The sequence below is a fragment of the Vanellus vanellus genome (assembly GCF_965231255.1).
Source record: "Vanellus vanellus genome assembly, chromosome: 5".
Classification (NCBI taxonomy): Eukaryota; Metazoa; Chordata; class Aves; order Charadriiformes; family Charadriidae; genus Vanellus; species Vanellus vanellus.
The window spans coordinates 52,372,753-52,390,117 of record NC_138910.1 but is presented as its reverse complement, the minus strand read 5'-3'; the positions used below and the strand labels follow the sequence as shown (position 1 = coordinate 52,390,117).

Sequence of the window (17,365 nt, the reverse complement as noted above, 5' to 3'; positions counted from 1 at the left end):
GGCCCCGCCTGCGGGCGGTGCCGCGGGCAGACACGGCCCAGTCCCCGCTCCCGCCTCCCTTCGACCCCGTCCCGGTGCCGGTCCCGCAGCGTGTTGGGCTGCTCCGCGCCGCGCTTGAAGGTGAGTGCGGGCCGGGGAACCCCAGCTCGCCCCTGCGGGGACCGGGGGGGGAGTGGCGGCAGGGATGCATGCTTATGCCGATTATCCTGATAGATGGTAAAGAGAACAGTGACAACTCCTCCCGGACTTCCCTTTTGCCCCCCTTCTTCCGGGAAAGGGTCCGCAGGACGAGCGGAGCGCGGCGGGGCGCTGCCCGCACCCCGGGCGGTTCGGGCGGCTGAGGCGGAGCCGGACCCTGCCGGGGCTGAGCCTGCGCGGTCGCACGGTAACCGGGGCGGGAGGGGACGGGGACAAAAGGCTCCTCCGGGCTTGAGAGAGCAGCCTTAGCCCGTACCCGGTAGCCAAGTCAGAATCAAGGCGTGGGTCCGCACAGAGAGACTTAACGGGCTTTGCTGAGTCGTGATAATGACTGTAGCGTTAGGGCAAGCTCCATGAGAACCCTTGTTCTGGAGTAAAAGCAGCCCCCAGGAGCCCTTCTGGTCCAGCTCCCACTCCGTGCCGTGTTATAGGCTCCAGAATCTCTTGGTTGCATGGCTCCAGCCTGAAACGTTGCTGCGTGGAAGACAGTATTCAGTCTCCTGCGCCCCACCAGCACTCGCCAGCAATGTCCTTGCAGCTGCCGACAAAGGTTGCCGACATGCACAAGGCAGCAGGATCCGGAAACCGCCGCAAAGGCGTGCGATCGGAGAGGGGCCCAAAGTCCTGCGGACTTTGCAGCCGCTTTCTGTGGCCGCAGGTTACTAGGGCAAAGGCTCGCAGTGGGGTTTTGTACCAGCAGCATTAAGAGTAGCAGCTTTGTAATACGCTTGGCTTACTGCTTTGCTGACACTGAACTGTGCTCTTTCCTGCTAAGATAAAACCCTCAGATTATAACTTGCTGCTGTGAAGATAAAATGCCTGGTCCTCCCTGGCAGGCGCAGGTCCTCCACCAGTCTCGTGATTTGAAGGGGGAAACGTGACCATCGACGTGCTCCACTGGGTGGGAACGTTGTATTTTCAGTGTGTCATCTGGCACGTGCTAACCTCTGCTACACCTGGGTGCAGCTGACTTTTCTCCGTTACTTTAGGTTTTCAGTGTTCTTACTGATAATTATTCAGCAAACTTCATGTAGACAAAGCCAGCTGTTGTCTTCATCTTGCTCCATTGATAATAATCCCTTTGCACATGAGAAATGAAGCCCTCTAGTCCCTGAAGATCCCTCGTGAGGGGTGCTGGTGCTGCTGCAGTAGGAAGGCTGTTTGCACCGGTTCCACGAGGTGGCCCATTTTCCCCCACACTGACAGACTGTGCTGGTAGGACAGTGCAGCAGACACCAAAACCTTGCCACATGGTGGAGGAACCAGATGGAGATAGGCATCAGCTAGGGTTTGGTTTGGAGAGGGAATTGTCTCAGTGCTGGAGAGAGGTCTCTGCTGTCTTCTGCTGTGCTGCACCATGCAGCACCGTCTTGGGTCATGCAGACAGACAAGATCTGAGGTTTGGGATTGTGCAAGAGGACCTGTGCCAGATGATTGTGGGGAAAGGCCCTTGTGCTCACATGCAGCCGGCGAGGGTGCTGGAGTGCTTGATGTTGAGCACCTCCCAGCAACATAAGCTGATGGCAGGTCCAGCAGATGGGGAGCAGGAAGAAGGGAGAAGCACGCCACGCAGCCTTGCTGCCAGCACGGTGTGCTGGAGGCTGCTGGATGCGCCTTCTGCTCCACGTTTCTATCTCAGGCCTGTGTGAGGAAGCGCAGAACTGTTAAATGCAAACCACACAGGCGCTGGTGTCTCCTGGCCAGCGGACTTACTCGTGCAGATGTTGGCAAGTGCCAGCAGCTGCATGTTGCTGGGGGCTGTTCACAGATTTGTGACTCTCAGAGGGTCCCTTGAATCATAGAATCGTCTGGGTTGGAAGGGATCTTTAAGATCATCGAGTCCAACCATCAACCTAACACTGCCAAAACCACCACTAAACCATGTCCCTGAGCACCACGTCTACCCATCTGTTAAATAACTCCAGGGATGGTGATTCCACCACTTCCCTGGGCAGCCTGTTCCAGTGTTTTATAACCCTTTCTGTGAATTTTTTTTTCCTAATATCCAATCTAAACCTCCCCTGGTGCAACTCGAGGCCATTTCTTCTTGTCCTATCACCTATCACGTGGGAGAAGAGGCCGACCCCCACCTCTCTACAACCTCCTTTCAGGTAGCTGTAGAGAGCAGTAATGTCTCCCCTCAGCCTCCTCTTCTCCAGACTAAACAACCCCAGTTCCCTCAGCCACTCCTCATAAGACTTGTGCTCTAGACCCATCAGTTGAAGCTGAAGGGGTGAGCATCACTCATCTAGCCAGTGTCTCTACCAAAAAGGTTCGGTTATTATTGCTATTGTGGTGGGGTTTATTATTATTTTATGTAAGGATGACCTTAGCGGTACAAACTAATTATTGATGTAGCCCAGCTCCTTTCAGCTCCAGGGATTTCTGAGCCAGTTTGTGTTTGTCTGTATTATAATTCCCAACTTACCTCTTATACCCAGAGCTTGCCCGGTTTCCCTTTGGGACCTGCCTGCATTCACAACATCCCTCGGCAGGAAGTTCCACAGCTCTGGTCCCCACTGTGTGAAAAAAACACCTCTTTTGGTTGGCTTTGAATCTGTCTCCTGACTTCCTTGGTGGCCCCCAGCTCTGGCATTGGAAGTAGCTGTGAACAATCAGTTTCTGTCCACCTCTCCAGAGCATCCCTGCAGGCACAGCACTGTGTCAGTGAGCTGATGGGTCCTACTGTTGGCTGTAGTCCTGATCGGAGCTGGAGGCTGGACTAGGGTCCTCCAGATGCCACCGCCAACCAACACTTAAGTGATTTTAAGGCTTATTTGACAGGAAATGAGCAGAGAGCCCTCAGTTTGTGCTGCTCAATACCCAGCAGGCACCAAGAGGTGAAAATTCCTCAACTCACCATTTCTCCCTTCCTTCAGCCACTCCCTGTGCTAGGGGGGCTTGGGTTCATGCCCAAAATCTCTTCCACACACATATACCTGTGTGTAGTGAGCTGCTGCTTCTCCAGTCACACCCCAAAATAGTAACGGGCTCTCTTTCTGTGACAGCACCAAGATGGCTGTTCTCTCAAAGGAGTATGGCTACGTCATCCTGACGGGGGCTGCCAGCTTTGTCTTGGTCACACACCTCGCAGTGAAAGTGGCCAAGGCCCGCAAGAAGTACAACGTGGAGGTGAGTCCTCAGGCTGATGGAACGGGAAGGTCAGAGCCACTCTGCAGGGGATATTGCAGACAAGCTGGGTAACACCTTGCTTATTTTTGGGTGACTTGCTGACAACTTCTGCCCCACCAAACGGATGCAGAAGGGATGGAGCTGCCATTCTGGCTGTCCAGACTGGAGCAGACGGCACGACAGAGCTTGGGGTTTGGCACGTCAGGTGCTTGGCAGCAAGCTGAGACAGCTGAAAGCCACAAGGCTTTGAGCTCGGAAACACTGATGGGCAGGAAACCACACAGCCCTTTTTCCCTTGTGAAGATGGCCGATGCAGCACTGGGGGCAAAGGCTGGTGGAGGAACAAAAGTGACAGGAGGGTGTCTCAAGCTCAGAGGGAGCACGTGAGCCCTATCACAAGCAGTATCTCATAGTGACCTTCCCTCAGCATCCATCAAGGAGGCTGCAAGCCAGGCAGGGCCGTGGGCTGGGTGGGGACGGCTGATCCTGTCCATGAGTCAGGGCGATGGCATGCAGAGGCTGCTGTGCCACTTGGCTCCCGAGTGTAAACACTCCTTTGCTTTTTTCCCCAGGTCACTCGGGGAAGTGGCAAGAAGGGGTGGGAGCAGGGACAGCCCCAGGCATGTGCTGCAGGCACTGGGTGGTGCCTCTTGGGTTGACCAGACTCCTACTGCATGAAGTCAGGATTATAGCAAACATGCCCAGCACATATGATGCTCAGAGCACTGGATTTCATGCTGGAAAGAAGCCTCTGCAGCCAAGTGGCAGCTCCAGCTGATTGCTCAGCTCTTCAGCACTGAGGAAGGCAGTGTCCTTCCAGCCTCTTCTGGGTGATGTCTGCTGCCCAAGAGGAGACATGGGGGCACATCCCCAGTAATGCTGCTTTGCTCTCCCCTCTGAAGAGATGGGATTTAAACAAGGAGGCCCCAGTAGCTGTCTCTCTTCTGTTCAAAGCAGGGCCACCTCCACAGTAATCAGGTTGCTGAGGGAGATCAGGAACCAGCCTGGGGCAAGCAGCAGTTTCAACAAAGCATTTGTGGGCCACGGGGCAGGAGACAGGCTCTAACTTGCCAATGCACATCAGTCTTACAAGCACTTGTGCAACACTGGGCTCCCTGCAGAGAGGTGCTGCAGGGCATGTTCCTTGCTGCTGGAGAACAGGCTCCAGAGCCCAGACTGCACTTTCTTATGTTTTGCTGCTGGGTTGTTTTTTTTTGGCAGTATCCAACCATGTACAGCACAGACCCTGAACATGGGCGTATATTCAACTGCATCCAGCGTGCGCACCAGAACACGTGAGTACCATGTATGAACGCAGACCTTGTAAACACACAGGGCCTGTGGAGCAGGGCCTACAGCTGGAGACTTGCTGCTGCCACGTTCTTGGGTTCAGGCTCAAAGCTTGCATATGGCCGTGTAACGCTTAGTAGTAAGGCTGTGCTGTCTCCTTACCGTGCCTTAAACCATGAGACAGGGCTGTGAAGTAGCCTCCTCTTCCCCAGTGCCCAGCTCTTTGCCTTCATGAGTGGATCTTAAGACGCTAGAACTCGTTTCCAGAAGAGCCTGTCTGGGTGCTGCTGATGTATTGTGCTGCCTGGATCTCTCTGAGGAGAGGCCTAAGGCCACCCAGCTCCTGTGGACCAGGCTGCAACAGCACATCAGCGGTGAGAGTGCTGGGAGGAATAACTCCTCCTGGATTAGGCAGTGATAAGTAGTATGTAGCAGTGGCTTAGGGCACAAAATGGAAAGAGTGGGAGAGAGGTAGACAGGGTGAAGTCCCTAAAAGATGCTCGGATTCCTTCTTTCCTCTGTCTGTGGCCATAGCATCGAGCACAGCTCTCCTGAGCATGGAGACTCATAACAGCCAGGCCTTGACAGGGAATGCTTGCAGCTTCTGCATTTCTAGAGTTTCCTCTTGTAAGCAACTTGAGCACAAACACAACCTCCTTGCTTTTCTTTTCAGATTGGAAGTGTACCCTGCCTTCCTGTTCTTCTTAGCCACCAGTGGAGTCTACCACCCGGTAAGTGACACTATGGTGCAGGTCTGCCAGGCTGCACTCTGCTCTCGCTCCCTGCCCTGGGGAGGGTGGGGGTCAGTAGGCCAAGCTGGCCCCTCTGGAGGCAGCAGGCTGCTTCACTAGTCACATCACAGCTGCTCCCCTTCTGAAGATGTAGTTGTAGAAGGTCTTGTGCAGGGGAACCACAAGTATTTAACAAACTCATTACTGCTGCTTCAGCTTTGGAGCTCTTTCCTCCCCCTAAGGGTGCCTCGTTGGACAAACCAAAGCATTCAGCCATGAGTGGGAAGGGTCCTTCCAACTCTGCCTGGTTCTTCCTAGCCCTGCGGGGTCCTGCTGGGCTTACAGCAGTGCTACTCAGCAGCTAGTTGCGTGGAGAACAGGAACCCTTTTCCCCGCTTCAAACTCTTCGTGCAAGTGTGCTTAATCTGTAAGAATAGATGGGGAACATGGTGATCTTCCCACTCACTTCCACCTCCAAGGGCGTGCAAAGGACCAAAAAAAAAGCCTGGATTATTTTTAACTGAAAGATATAGACAAATCATGAGGAGGCAGGCATGTGGGAGAGGCCAAAACCAGTAGCTCTTTCTTTGCTACCAGCAGACAAATCAGGTCCTTCTTGAACATTCCTTTTCAGAGAGGGAAGGAAGCAGCATAGGCAAATCTGGCAAACTGGAGGCGCATTGCAGCAAGCTCTAAATTAAGAGGCAAGGTGGAAGTTTGTAACACCTGCAACAGGAGACCCTGTACACCAGCTGGAGGCAGGGGAGTGGCGCTTGGGGCAACAGCAGCCTCCAAGATCAAGGCACATGGTCTAGCTCACTAATTGGACAGTGATGAAATGAGATTCAGCACCTGCTGCCTGTATGACTAAACCATTTCTTGCTTGGGAAGAGCTGTGCTGCAAACCAGTAAGGCTCTGCAGCACATCACGCATTACCTCCCCATAGGTGTCATGAAAGCGACTCCTGTACAAAACTCACCCTAGCATGCTGCATCACCCACCCACCTCCACTGGGATGACTCCCAGTTGTCTTAGCAAGGTCAGGACCCATGCTGTAGTCGGTGGTCACTTCTTTGAAGCAGGGCTGCTATAAGAGCTAAGCACATGCAAGTGGCAAGTCTCAAAAACCTTTAATGCTTCTCCTTTCTAGCGGACTGCCACAGGGCTTGGCATCGCCTGGATCCTTGGGAGAATCCTTTATGCCTACGGCTACTACACAGGAGGTAGGTCTTCACCTTGCAGCACAGAAGGTGCTTGGCAACTCAAGTTTCCTGCAGTAGTCTCAGGTCTCTTTCTTCCAGCTCATGTCAAGGAGGCAGCATAAAGCTTCCAGTCAGGGTGTGGAGAAAAAAGGGTGCAGGTCCACAGGCTGCTAACTCTGCAGTTACGCTCTTCCTACTGATAGGAAGTCTAATAATAATCTAATGATAGCACAGACTGAGGGTAGGTACATGGCCTGAGCTGGTGCCTGCTGTTTTGCCTTGAGATTTATTTCTAGTTCCTGCTCCCTCTTTAATTTTCAGGACAGGGTAGTCTTTCAGTGACAAGCTGCTGAACTGACAAAACGTGTTTTTTTTTCAGATCCAAAAAACCGAAGGAGAGGGGCCATTGGTTCAATTGCACTCATTGGGCTGGTGGGCACAGGCGTGTATTCAGCTTGCCAGCATCTGGGCTGGATCTGTCAGGACTAACTGACCATCATGATGGCTGTCTGTGAAACTAAAGGGATTTTTGTTTTCTTTTAGAATTTTTTATTTCCTGTTTTTTCTTTTCTCCCCATTCAATAAAACGAAGTTGTCGGTTCTGTATTTTCATCCTGAAGTTACAGAGGGTTTTCTTAAGTTTTGCAGAATGCTAGAACAACTCTGGTTTTGTAAGGACTACAGAAGTTTGCCCATCAGGCAGAGATGTCCTAGCTTTTAGGACTTTAGTGACCAACCCGTTTAACCCATACAGCAGCCACCTTATTTCTGGACCCCTCAATTCATGTCACTCTGGGATAAGATGTTCCAAAGAGTTAATATTTATTTGATTGGTAAAAAAGGATGTAGGCAAACATTATAAGTTGTTGCTTCATCATGTTTATAAAGAAAAGTAGTCCTATAGGAAGGAAGTCCAATAGCTTTCACTTAAGAGAGGCAGCACGCTCTCCTATGCTGGAGCTTGCTACCACTGGTTGTGCTCCATACTCTGCGTGTGGAGGTGATTCTCAGGGCCATGCCTGCCCCAGCCAGCATCAGCTCACCATCCCCACAATATTTTGTCCCACCTTAGAAGCGAGGTACAGATAGAAAAAACAAAACTTGTGTTTACAAGGGGGCTACAAGCCCTTAAGGCTTTTATGTAGTCAGAGAATAGATAGAGCCTATAGCTACAAGATATAGATGTGTCTACGAGCTTACATGTGCACGGAGTAGGATCATACCTGTTAAGAAGCCAAAACTCTAGTTGACTGAGGGTGGAAGGCAATGGGGTTCAATGCACACAGCAGGAGATGCAGCCTGGGCCAGGCCTCTGCCACTGACAAGCCTCTGGTAACACCTATGTGGCTGCACAAACTGCTGCTGAAAGCCATATTGCTGCCTCCTATTCTGAGTTTCCCATCTTCCACCCAACAGGACAGAGCAGGCCCACAGGCTGAGCCCTGTGCGTACATTCTCCCTTGGCAGGAGCAGGGTGGCTAAATGCTGCTCCAACGCTGTTCTCCCCCAGGCACTTACAATTATAGAACACTTTATTGTTGGGTAAATGATCCACATCTCTGGCTGACAGGCAAGAACTGGCTGATGCTCCTTTGAGCAGGCCCTAAAGCCACTAAAACACAGATTCCACATCACCCATCTCCACGCAGACAGTCTTCAGCTGTGAGTAGTACTCAATGGCTGCCCGCCCATTCTCTCTGCCAAATCCTGTGGGGACAAGCCAGAAGTGAGAACACAGCTCCAAACAGTGCCAGGCACCACTCATACCCCCTGTACCAGCATGTAGTCATACCAGGGAGAACACAAGCCACACACCCAGTGCAAGTGCCACCTCACAGTAGCACTTCTGATTGAGCCCAGAGTAATAACTGGATGAGCTCAGCTGCAAGCAAGGCCACCTATATTAAAGCTTGCCTCCTTGCTTTCTCAGTACAAAGTTGCAATCCATTCCCCAGCTTCCCTTTCAGCTCCCAGTGTGGCATTCAATTCTTAGAGGCATGACAAAGTGCCCTGCTGCCCCAGCAAGAGAACACTCACATCTGCCATCACAGAAATAGGCTGATCACCTGTATGCAGGAGGGCTGAGCCCAGGGGAGGCCAAACAGAGCTCACCTGATGCCTTGTATCCTCCAAAAGGCAGCTCCACAGGGCTGATGTTGTAGTTGTTAATGAAGCACATCCCAGCCTTGAGAGCAGCCACTACCCTGTGAGCCTTCTGAATATCCCTGCAGGAAAAAGGCAATTCAGCTGGATCCCTTCTCATTCACACCCCCCTTCCCTGCCAGCTGACATCCCACTAGAGAAAGGCCAGCAGGTTGTAGTGATTTTTGGAGCCTGACCTGCCCTATGCTGTCTCTGCCTGCTCAAAGGATGTAGCATCTATTCCCAAGGACATTCAAAACTGCACTTGATTTGAGAGGGCAGGACAAGGACACCAGCAAAGCAGACTGTGGCAAGTGGCCAAGAGCCATCTTTGCATGCTTGCAGCAGTATGGCAGGCTCACAGTGCACATCTCCTGGAAATGCAGGAAGGCAGGCAGCAGGCCAAGCACAGGCTGGAAGGAGTCTGAAGGACAGCTGGGCCCACCTAACCCCTCAGGAAAAACGAGGAGGAGATGCACAGTCATCCAAGTTCCCTTTTGGCAATCACTTGCTCCAGCTTTTCCAGAAGAGGATATTTATGCCTGTGCCAGGCACTGCAAGAGGAGCATCGAGTTGTTGCAGTACTTCCCTTTTCCTCCTCTCCCCCAGGCCGCTTCCACACCAGCCACACTACCCAGTCATACCTGGTGAAGACACCACCTGCCAGGCCGAATTTGGTGTTGTTGGCTCTCTCTACAACCTCCTCCTCTGTGTCAAATGGCAGAATGGACATGACAGGCCCAAAGATCTCTTCCTTCACACATGTCATGTCATCTGTGCAGTTCCCTGGAAGCACAGCAGAGTACACGGGCTTCAGGAGGAAGAGTTAGCAGAACTGCCTGTGCATTCAGCAACGCACACAGCCTTCAAGACAGCACTCGGCACTGCACAGCCCCTCCAGCTTGGCTAGCAGAGGAACAAATCCCACCCTCCATCTCAAGGCAGCGGAGGCACTAACTGCATGTGTTCTATCAGACCCTCCAACAGCAGAGATTTCTCTGTATGCAGTTCCTAGGTGCCTCAGCTCTAATACACCCATACCAGTGCCTGTCCACACTGTGGATGTGCAGAGACAGGTTATGCTGAACACAGCTTTCTCTAAAAGAAACTCAGCAACATCCACGTAGAAGACTGCAGTACCATGAATAAGAAGGATCATACCTAACACACACGGTCGCATGTAGTAACCGTTCTTCAGCTTCGGGTCATCTGGCACATACAGGTCCCCACCACACAGCACCACTGCCCCCTGAAAAAGAGCCAAGCAGAAGGTAGACAGACACATCCAGGGGCATCCTGCCCAGCTGCCACAGGTCTGGGCATCAGCCAATACTCCCTGATGGGTTTACAGTCCTGTCAGACAAGCCGTGCCTGGGCCCGCCCTGGTGTATCTCCAGGTCAGGACCGCTCACTGATAGATCAGGATCAGGGAGTGAGACCCATCCTAAAAGTCAAAACAATGCTAGTTTGGGGTGCAAGTGCCACAGGAGCCAGTGCAGTTTGGAGGGAAGCAACTACACCTAGGAGCAGATCCTCAGCTGGCATTACATTAACTTCCACATCTTCACATGGTGTGAATTCCCTTATTTGCGAGTCAATCTTACCACTCCACCTGGCAAGAAACACCTACCTCCATCAAACACCCCACTGTAGAGATGGGGATTTCTCTCCTCCTTCCCTACATCCCTCTTCCTGTTTCCAAATCCTCATCTAGCCCTCCTGGCTTTCACTTACAGTTCCCCTTCTCCAGCACATCCTCGAATTGGCTACACCTAGTGCTGACATTTAAAACATCTTTACACTTTATAATAAAACCTGGCAAAAAAAATACCAAAAAGAAGCCTAGGTAGATCTTATTGCTTTTACAGCAGGCTGTAAATTTGGCCTTTGATCCTTAGTAAGCTCTTTCACCAACCAACAAAACTGGAACCTAAATGAGGTAATAGCCAAGTGTGCAAGGTGTCACCACAACTTAGAACCAGCCCAAACGTTATGCCATTCTACATACTACCACACTGGGTATCTCACAAACTCTAAAAAGTTGGCAACATCAGGATATGAAAAGCCACATCAACTTCAATGCTGATTCAGAGACATGCACTGGGTCACTTTTAACCCAGAGGCCCAAGACACCTATCGAGTAATTCAACCACAACAAAAAGAACAACTTAACTGAGAAGGCATGGGGCAGGAAAGCAGCTGCCTGTCTGCTTGCCTAACGAGAGAGAGACATTTCAGGGCAGTCATGAGGCAGCATCACAATCTCACCTGCTCCTTTGCCTGCTTGATAAAGCCCTGGACACGATCCAGGTGGGGCCGATTGATGAGAGCTCCCATCCGTGTGTCTTCCAGAAGTGGGTCTCCAACTTTGATTTTCTGAGTGCGTTTCACCACCTCCTTTGTGAAGACATCCAGTATCTTCCTCTCCACAAACACCCGTGTGCCATTGCAGCATACCTGGGATACAGGAGAGGCTGCTCAGAATAAGACAATGAGCACTCCGAAGCCCTTCCCTGCTTGGGTCCTGCTACAGCGGCTCTCAGAAAAAAAACCTCCACAGCTGCCAAAACAGCTAACTTGTCCCGGGGACAAAGATGATGAGATTACCCTGCTGCTCCTGACTGCACTGAACAGTCCATGCTGAACATAGTGGTACTGATGCCACCAGGTGGCAAAAATGCATCAAGTCACAAGCAGGAGAGAACTTGAGATGACTTTTCAGTTCCTAGAGATGACCCTGGTAAGCCAATTTGCCAGCAGGATTACACAAAACCTGCAGCACATGTTGTGATCCCAAATTTGGGATGGACAGAGCTCCACAGGGCTATAGCTCAGTACACCAGACTGGAGCCTGCTGTCCCTCCAGAGGAAATCAGCACAGCTTCTTCTGACCTCTGTGCACCAGACTGGAGACCAGGGCACAAAAGCAGCTGTTCTGAGCTGGGTACTAGGTGCTAAGGAGGCTCCACTTCTGGGATGAACAGGGCATCGGCTAAAGCATGCTTTGCTGTGAAGCCCTTCACTGGCTTCTGCAAGAGCATCCCTTCTAATCCCTTGTAACACTACATAGGGAAATAGGCGGCCAGATGTGAGCTTCAGGGCATCCCTCATCATGCAAGGTCACAGACTGTCTCTGCCACCTGGTTCTCAAACCACCCCACCACAGAGAGGATAACTGCTCCAGCCCCACAGGCACACACCTCGCCCTGTGTAAGGAAGTTGGCCATGAGGGCTCCATTCACGGCGTTCTCCAAGGCACAGTCCGAAAAGATGATAAGGGGGGATTTGCCCCCCAGCTCCAGGGTGACTGGTTTGATCCCTTTAGCTGCCATCTCCATGATCTGACAGAAACAAGGACAGAAGAGACAAGTGACCCACTGGCAAAGGGGAAGCTGGTGGAGGGAGGTAAGAGACACCCAAGGGGAAGAGTTCCTGCAGGGCACTTCAACAACAACACTGTCCTCATTCTGGGAGGGACACATACAACACGAAGGGCAAGCTGGGTTTCCTGATGTGTTTAGTTCAGACTAGGGACAGTCTCAGAGGGCTTAGAGTTTGTTTGGTTTTGGGTTTTTTTTAAAGATAAAAGCAAGAAAACCTAAGGAATCATTTGCAGGAAGTCTTGTGCTCAGCGTAAGCCCAGAGGACAGCTGTAACTGCATCTGTGTCACTGCACCCCACAGGCACACACATATAAGGAAAATTCCAGGGGCAACTTCTCCCCTCTTTCATATCAGAATTTATTTTTAGAAGTCTTTTTAGGAACTTTTAATTTTTTTGAAGAATAAATTGAGGGTAAGAAATTCACAGAAACTAACCTCTTGCATAAAAACAGTAGGTTGTACGCAGCTAAACTGAACTATTACTGCCAGAAACACTCACACGTTTTCCCAGTGCCGCTCTGTTTTATGTATCCACCTCCCCACATACATACCCATGCTTGCAGCTCAGAGACTTCACTGCAACCAGGGGCTAAACAAGTGATGACCAAGGGGCTCCTCTGAAAGGACCGAGCACCCAAGCCCATGCCCAGTGGGCTAACTGGAGTCCCAATATGCCCCTGTACATGCAATCTCCTTGCTCAGACCTAAAAATGCCAACTCACACCCCATCTTTACAAGCCCCATGCACAAAAGCTCAAGGAGGTATCAACATCCACAGCACACCGGGAAGGCTGGCACTACAGATCCCTTGTGTCCCTGAGTGAGAAGGTGCCTTTACCTTGATGCCAGTTGGCACACTGCCAGTGAAAGAGATTTTGGCCACATCTGGGTGATGACAGAGGAACTGGCCTGTGGCCACTCCACCCTGCACCACGTTGAAGAGCCCCTTGGGCACACCGGCCTCTGTGAAGATCTCTGCCAACCTCACCACTGAAATGGGGGTGAAGGGAGAGGGCTTGAAGACCATCGCATTGCCTAGGGGAACCCGGACAGAGGCAAGGTGGGGTTAACAGCCAAACTGCTTTAAGGAAAAGAAGAACAAACAAACCATCCCACACAATGAGTTTGTCTCAACAGATCCCAGATGATCCCCTCAAGAGAGCAGGAAACTGTTTCAGCTGAACACTGCACCAGTGAAAGGGAGGAATTGCACCTTCCTACTGGGAAGGGCTGGGGGAGATGGGGCTGCTGGTCCTGCACTGCAGACATTTCCAGAGACCCTCCTTATCTGGTACAAAGCCAAGCGATCTGCCTTTCTCCTGATGCACTCCTGCTCTCTTAGCACCTACCATGTTCCCACTTCCATTTCCTTTCCCCTTCTGCCAGAGTAACAGCCTGAAGGTTCTGCTAATCTTTCAACACCTCCTTCAAGGTAATCCTAGACTTTATCCCCCAAATCACTTTCCCCTACAGGATCATTTGGCTTCAAAGAGAAGCTTGCACAGGCAGAGTGTCTCCATTACCGCAAGCCAAGGCTGGGGCAGCCTTCCAGCAGGCAATCTGGAAAGGGTAATTCCAGGCTCCAATCCCAACACACACCCCAAGGGGCTCTCTCCGAGTGTACCCGAAGGATCCCCCGGGAAGTTGGATGTGTTCACCTGCAAAGAAGAAAAACAGCCAGAAGGTAGAGAAGAGCAAAGCCCCTTCCTGTCTTACCAGAGCCTCAGGGTCCAGATCTTGCTTGTCTCTTGAAACAAGAGACACACAGCTTTTATCCCAGCAAGCTCACAGGAGATGCGTAAGTGCCCACAGAGCATGGCAGCATTAGGTAGAAATCTCTGAAAATCCTTCCAAGATCTTCAGAAAAAGGAGTAGTCCATTTTTCAGAGAAATGAACAGCAAAGATGGTCTCCTGCCATGGAAATTACCAGGGAAGACAAGCAGCAGGACAGAGTAAAAAGCAAACTCCAGTAACATTCTCACCAGCTAGAGATCCTGCTAGTCCTGCATAATACTCCAGGCACTGCCAGGATATGTCGATGTCCACTCTGGCTTCAAAGATAGATTTCCCATTGTTGATGGTTTCCAAGGTGGCAATTTCTTCTCTCTGCTCCTGTGAGAGGCACCGGACAGTGACAACATGTTAGAGAAGCCTGTAGTAGAATTCCACAAGGAGGCAGACACTTCTCAAGCGTGCAACTCCCAAACAAGGCTCTGCCATCAGTAAGCCAGCCTCTCCTGTGAGAAACTGTCATCTCTAAAAGGTACAGTCCCACTGCCATTTATCAGTTTCCCAGTGGCAACCGATCACCGGGGAATGTTAAGCAGACAGCCGCTGGGGTTCACTGCTGGTCCAGTCTTGCTTAACATCCCTGTTTATCTAAAAGATGAGCAAACATGAACTTCGAAGCCAGCTGGCAAACAATGATTAAGATTCACAGGACTAAAGCAGGAGGAACAGCAAACAGCAAGTTCAAAATGGATCCAGAGGACTTAGTGAAGGATGGACAAAGTAACACAGCTGGGAAGCACCCCTTAATAGACCATCTCTCAGCAGAAATATTACCCTGCTGTGGCAGTCTGTCAAAAGCAGAAATCTGGAAGAAAGAAAACAATTTTCTCATCGCATATACACACCAGTGAAAATAGGTCTGGTTTCTTACAGATATGTGCCTCAATGGGAATTAACTTCAGTGTCCAAGAACATCTTATCTCACAAACCAGTTTGTGATAAAGCTACTTTACTTGTATCCTCTCTCTCCCATGTGTATTATCTGGTGTCTAAGATAAAAACCAGCATTCCTACATTTTTTATTGCTAAACCAAGACACACTTCAGTTACGTGACAACATTGTCCTACAAGCTACAAGTTCAACAATGTTACAGTTATGCAATTTCAGCTTTTAAATCATGTGCTCTGAAGCTTAAAATTTGGAGTTGTGAAAAGAAGTAGGAGCCCTGCAGGATTTTGACTGGACGGCTTCAGTTTTATGTTTTCTAACCAAATTAAGCAGAGAAGGTACACATTGGCCTTGAACAGAGTGATAAGACCAAACCTGCCCAATGCAACCTACTGTCTCTTTTGGTCAAAGGTGGGTTTTAACTCCTGTGCTCCTCCTGAAAGCCCCCAACAGTCACATTAACGCACAAGAAAGCTCAGAGACAGAACCACCCCCCTCCAAAAGAGGAGGCAAGCTCCCACAACATACCCGAATAATTCTGGCAGCCTCCAGCAGCACCCTGCTCCGCTCCATGCCAGACATCTGACTCCATATTTTAAAGGCAGCCTTTGCACTCTGCACAGCCAGATCGACCTCCTTCTCCCCAGAGCAGAGCAGCTTGCTTATGACACGACCTGGGCACGTTTTAAACAGGAAATAAATAAGATGGAAATCTCAGAAAAGGGGCACAAAAGAATATGGTTTATCTTGCATCAAACCCCAAAGACTTCAGTCCAGCCACCTATACCAAGCTACAGAACTTCATGCAACGGTTTCCACTGGTATGTAAGTGGCTATAGAGGAGATGCTGCAATTCAGCTGGTCTGAATTAAAAGATATGCCACTCTTCACAGTCTAGTTACTTATTATCTCTAATTGCTATAGAACTCCTCTGTTTCCCACTGGACTTTGTTATACTTCTACCAGCAGCTTCAGGACTCTGTTAGACATTACTCAGAATAGTTAAACACCCTCTTTTCTCAAAGCGATTCTGCTGAAACCTTGGTACCTCCAATTAAAAACAAAACAACAAAAAAAAAAAAAATCAGAAATGTTTAAGCGGCGTCCTTTGCAAAGATCGGGCACCACTCGATTTTTCTGTCTGACTGAGCTGATTTCTGCTAAAAAGCCAGATGAGGGGCCTGCACTGCAGGAGGCAAAACGCGGCCACCAAAACACCACGGCGTTGGGGTCACTGGCGGCACCCGATGCGGGTGAGCAGCCGAAGGCACCCGGCCCCTGCAGGCAGGTAACACGGAGGCAACCCCCGGCCGCGGGCCCCCCACCTCAGTGCGGGGTTTAACAGCCCCCCCACACACACACACACCCCGGGCAGGCAGCGGGGGCGGTACCTGTGGCCGGCTCATACACCTCCTCGGCCTGCCCGCCGTCGGCGGGCTGAACGCGGGCGCCCGCCCGGTAGTTGAGGGGCTGGTGGACGGTAACGGTGCCGGTAACGCTGCTCATGGCGAGGCTGGGACGGAAGGCGCAGAGGCGGGGCAGGAGGTTCGGCAACCGGGATACAGCCAGCATCGGCTGGGCCGTCCGCAGGGCTGGGGCAAGCGGTGGGCTGGGGAAACCCCACGGGAAAGGAGCGCCCGCCTCTACCGGGGGCTTTTACCTCAGGGCCCCGGGGCCCGTCCCACCCCCGGCGCGCACGCGCATGCGTGCGCGCCGGGTGGTGGGGCGGGGCCTGCGGCCCGCCCAGCGCTCGGGCTCCCCCTGGCGGCTCGGAAGTCCCCCTCCTCCCCCGGGGGGGTATGGGACAGCGGACTGCGCTGTGATTTGTGAAAGAGAACAAAAAAAAAAAAAAAAAAAAAAAAGGAGAAAATGAGCAGGTCTGCAGCTGAATTGCGGCCCACTGCATCAACAGCTGGTAGTAGCTAAACCTCCTCGATGTTAGCAGAGCTGCAGTTTATCTCGAGATACACATGCAGTTTTGGTGGGTGTTTTTTTGTTGGGGTTTTTTTTGTTTTTTGTTTTTTTTTTTTTTTTTTTTAAGTTATCCATGAAACAGAACAAAGAACACCCTTTCTTCCTCAAAACCCAAGTCTTCCTGTGCTCATAAAGTTGTTTTTCATTTTGTAGATTCTTAGAACTCAGACCTTTTAGTGGCTGAGTTTAGGAAAGCTGTTCTGCTCAGTTTATTAATAATTATTAACAACCCCCAGGGAACTACCATAACAACCAACCAACAGTAGAAATCAACCAGAATACAGCAGAACAGTAATTTTCAGATAATCTTTGGATGTGCAAACGCTTCCCTCTCCAAGTGACAAAGCGTGGCATGACACAACGTGGGCAGAGTTGTTGAGGGCAGAGCAGGGAAGGTATTGCCCATACCACTTCCCAAGTCATTAAAGGTGCAGTTTGTCATTAGGCTTGACCAGATTTGGCTGTCTTCATTGGATCCAACAACCATATGCTGCAGAATAAAATACTTCAACAAAGCTGATCCATGCAGGTAACGCACTGGGGTGTTTCTGGCTTTGCTGCGGGATCAGGTCCTTGAACTAAGAGAAGCTCCGCAAGGGGAAAAAAAGGAATTACACAGCAAGGACTGCTC

General features: G+C 51.0%; 2 protein-coding genes across 4 annotated transcripts; one reads left to right on the top strand and one right to left on the bottom strand.

Annotated features, from left to right (window-relative positions):
• The first annotated feature begins 59 nt into the window (after positions 1 to 59).
• Positions 60 to 7,166, top strand: MGST3 (microsomal glutathione S-transferase 3). 3 transcript variants are annotated; one of them, XM_082484389.1, is made up of 6 exons: positions 60 to 120; positions 3,207 to 3,330; positions 4,552 to 4,625; positions 5,294 to 5,351; positions 6,503 to 6,575; positions 6,934 to 7,166. In XM_082484389.1, exons 2-6 carry the CDS (start codon positions 3,214 to 3,216, stop codon positions 7,041 to 7,043), a joined length of 432 nt encoding a protein of 143 aa, XP_082340515.1. In that variant the 5' UTR covers positions 60 to 120; positions 3,207 to 3,213; the 3' UTR covers positions 7,044 to 7,166. The 3 variants fall into 3 exon arrangements, with proteins under 3 accessions (XP_082340515.1, XP_082340516.1, XP_082340517.1); XM_082484390.1 differs by lacking the exon at positions 60 to 120 and adding an exon at positions 287 to 385; XM_082484391.1 differs by lacking the exon at positions 60 to 120 and adding an exon at positions 2,282 to 2,309.
• Positions 7,167 to 7,352: 186 nt separating this feature from the next.
• ALDH9A1 (aldehyde dehydrogenase 9 family member A1) lies at positions 7,353 to 16,444 on the bottom strand. Its single transcript, XM_082484388.1, has 11 exons — positions 16,152 to 16,444; positions 15,289 to 15,434; positions 14,063 to 14,192; positions 13,603 to 13,737; positions 12,918 to 13,114; positions 11,897 to 12,037; positions 10,965 to 11,153; positions 9,858 to 9,945; positions 9,341 to 9,482; positions 8,667 to 8,779; positions 7,353 to 8,261 (listed from the first exon to the last, which is right to left on the bottom strand). Exons 1-11 carry the CDS (start codon positions 16,330 to 16,332, stop codon positions 8,167 to 8,169), a joined length of 1,557 nt encoding a protein of 518 aa, XP_082340514.1. The 5' UTR covers positions 16,333 to 16,444; the 3' UTR covers positions 7,353 to 8,166.
• Between the last annotated feature and the right edge of the window lie 921 nt (positions 16,445 to 17,365).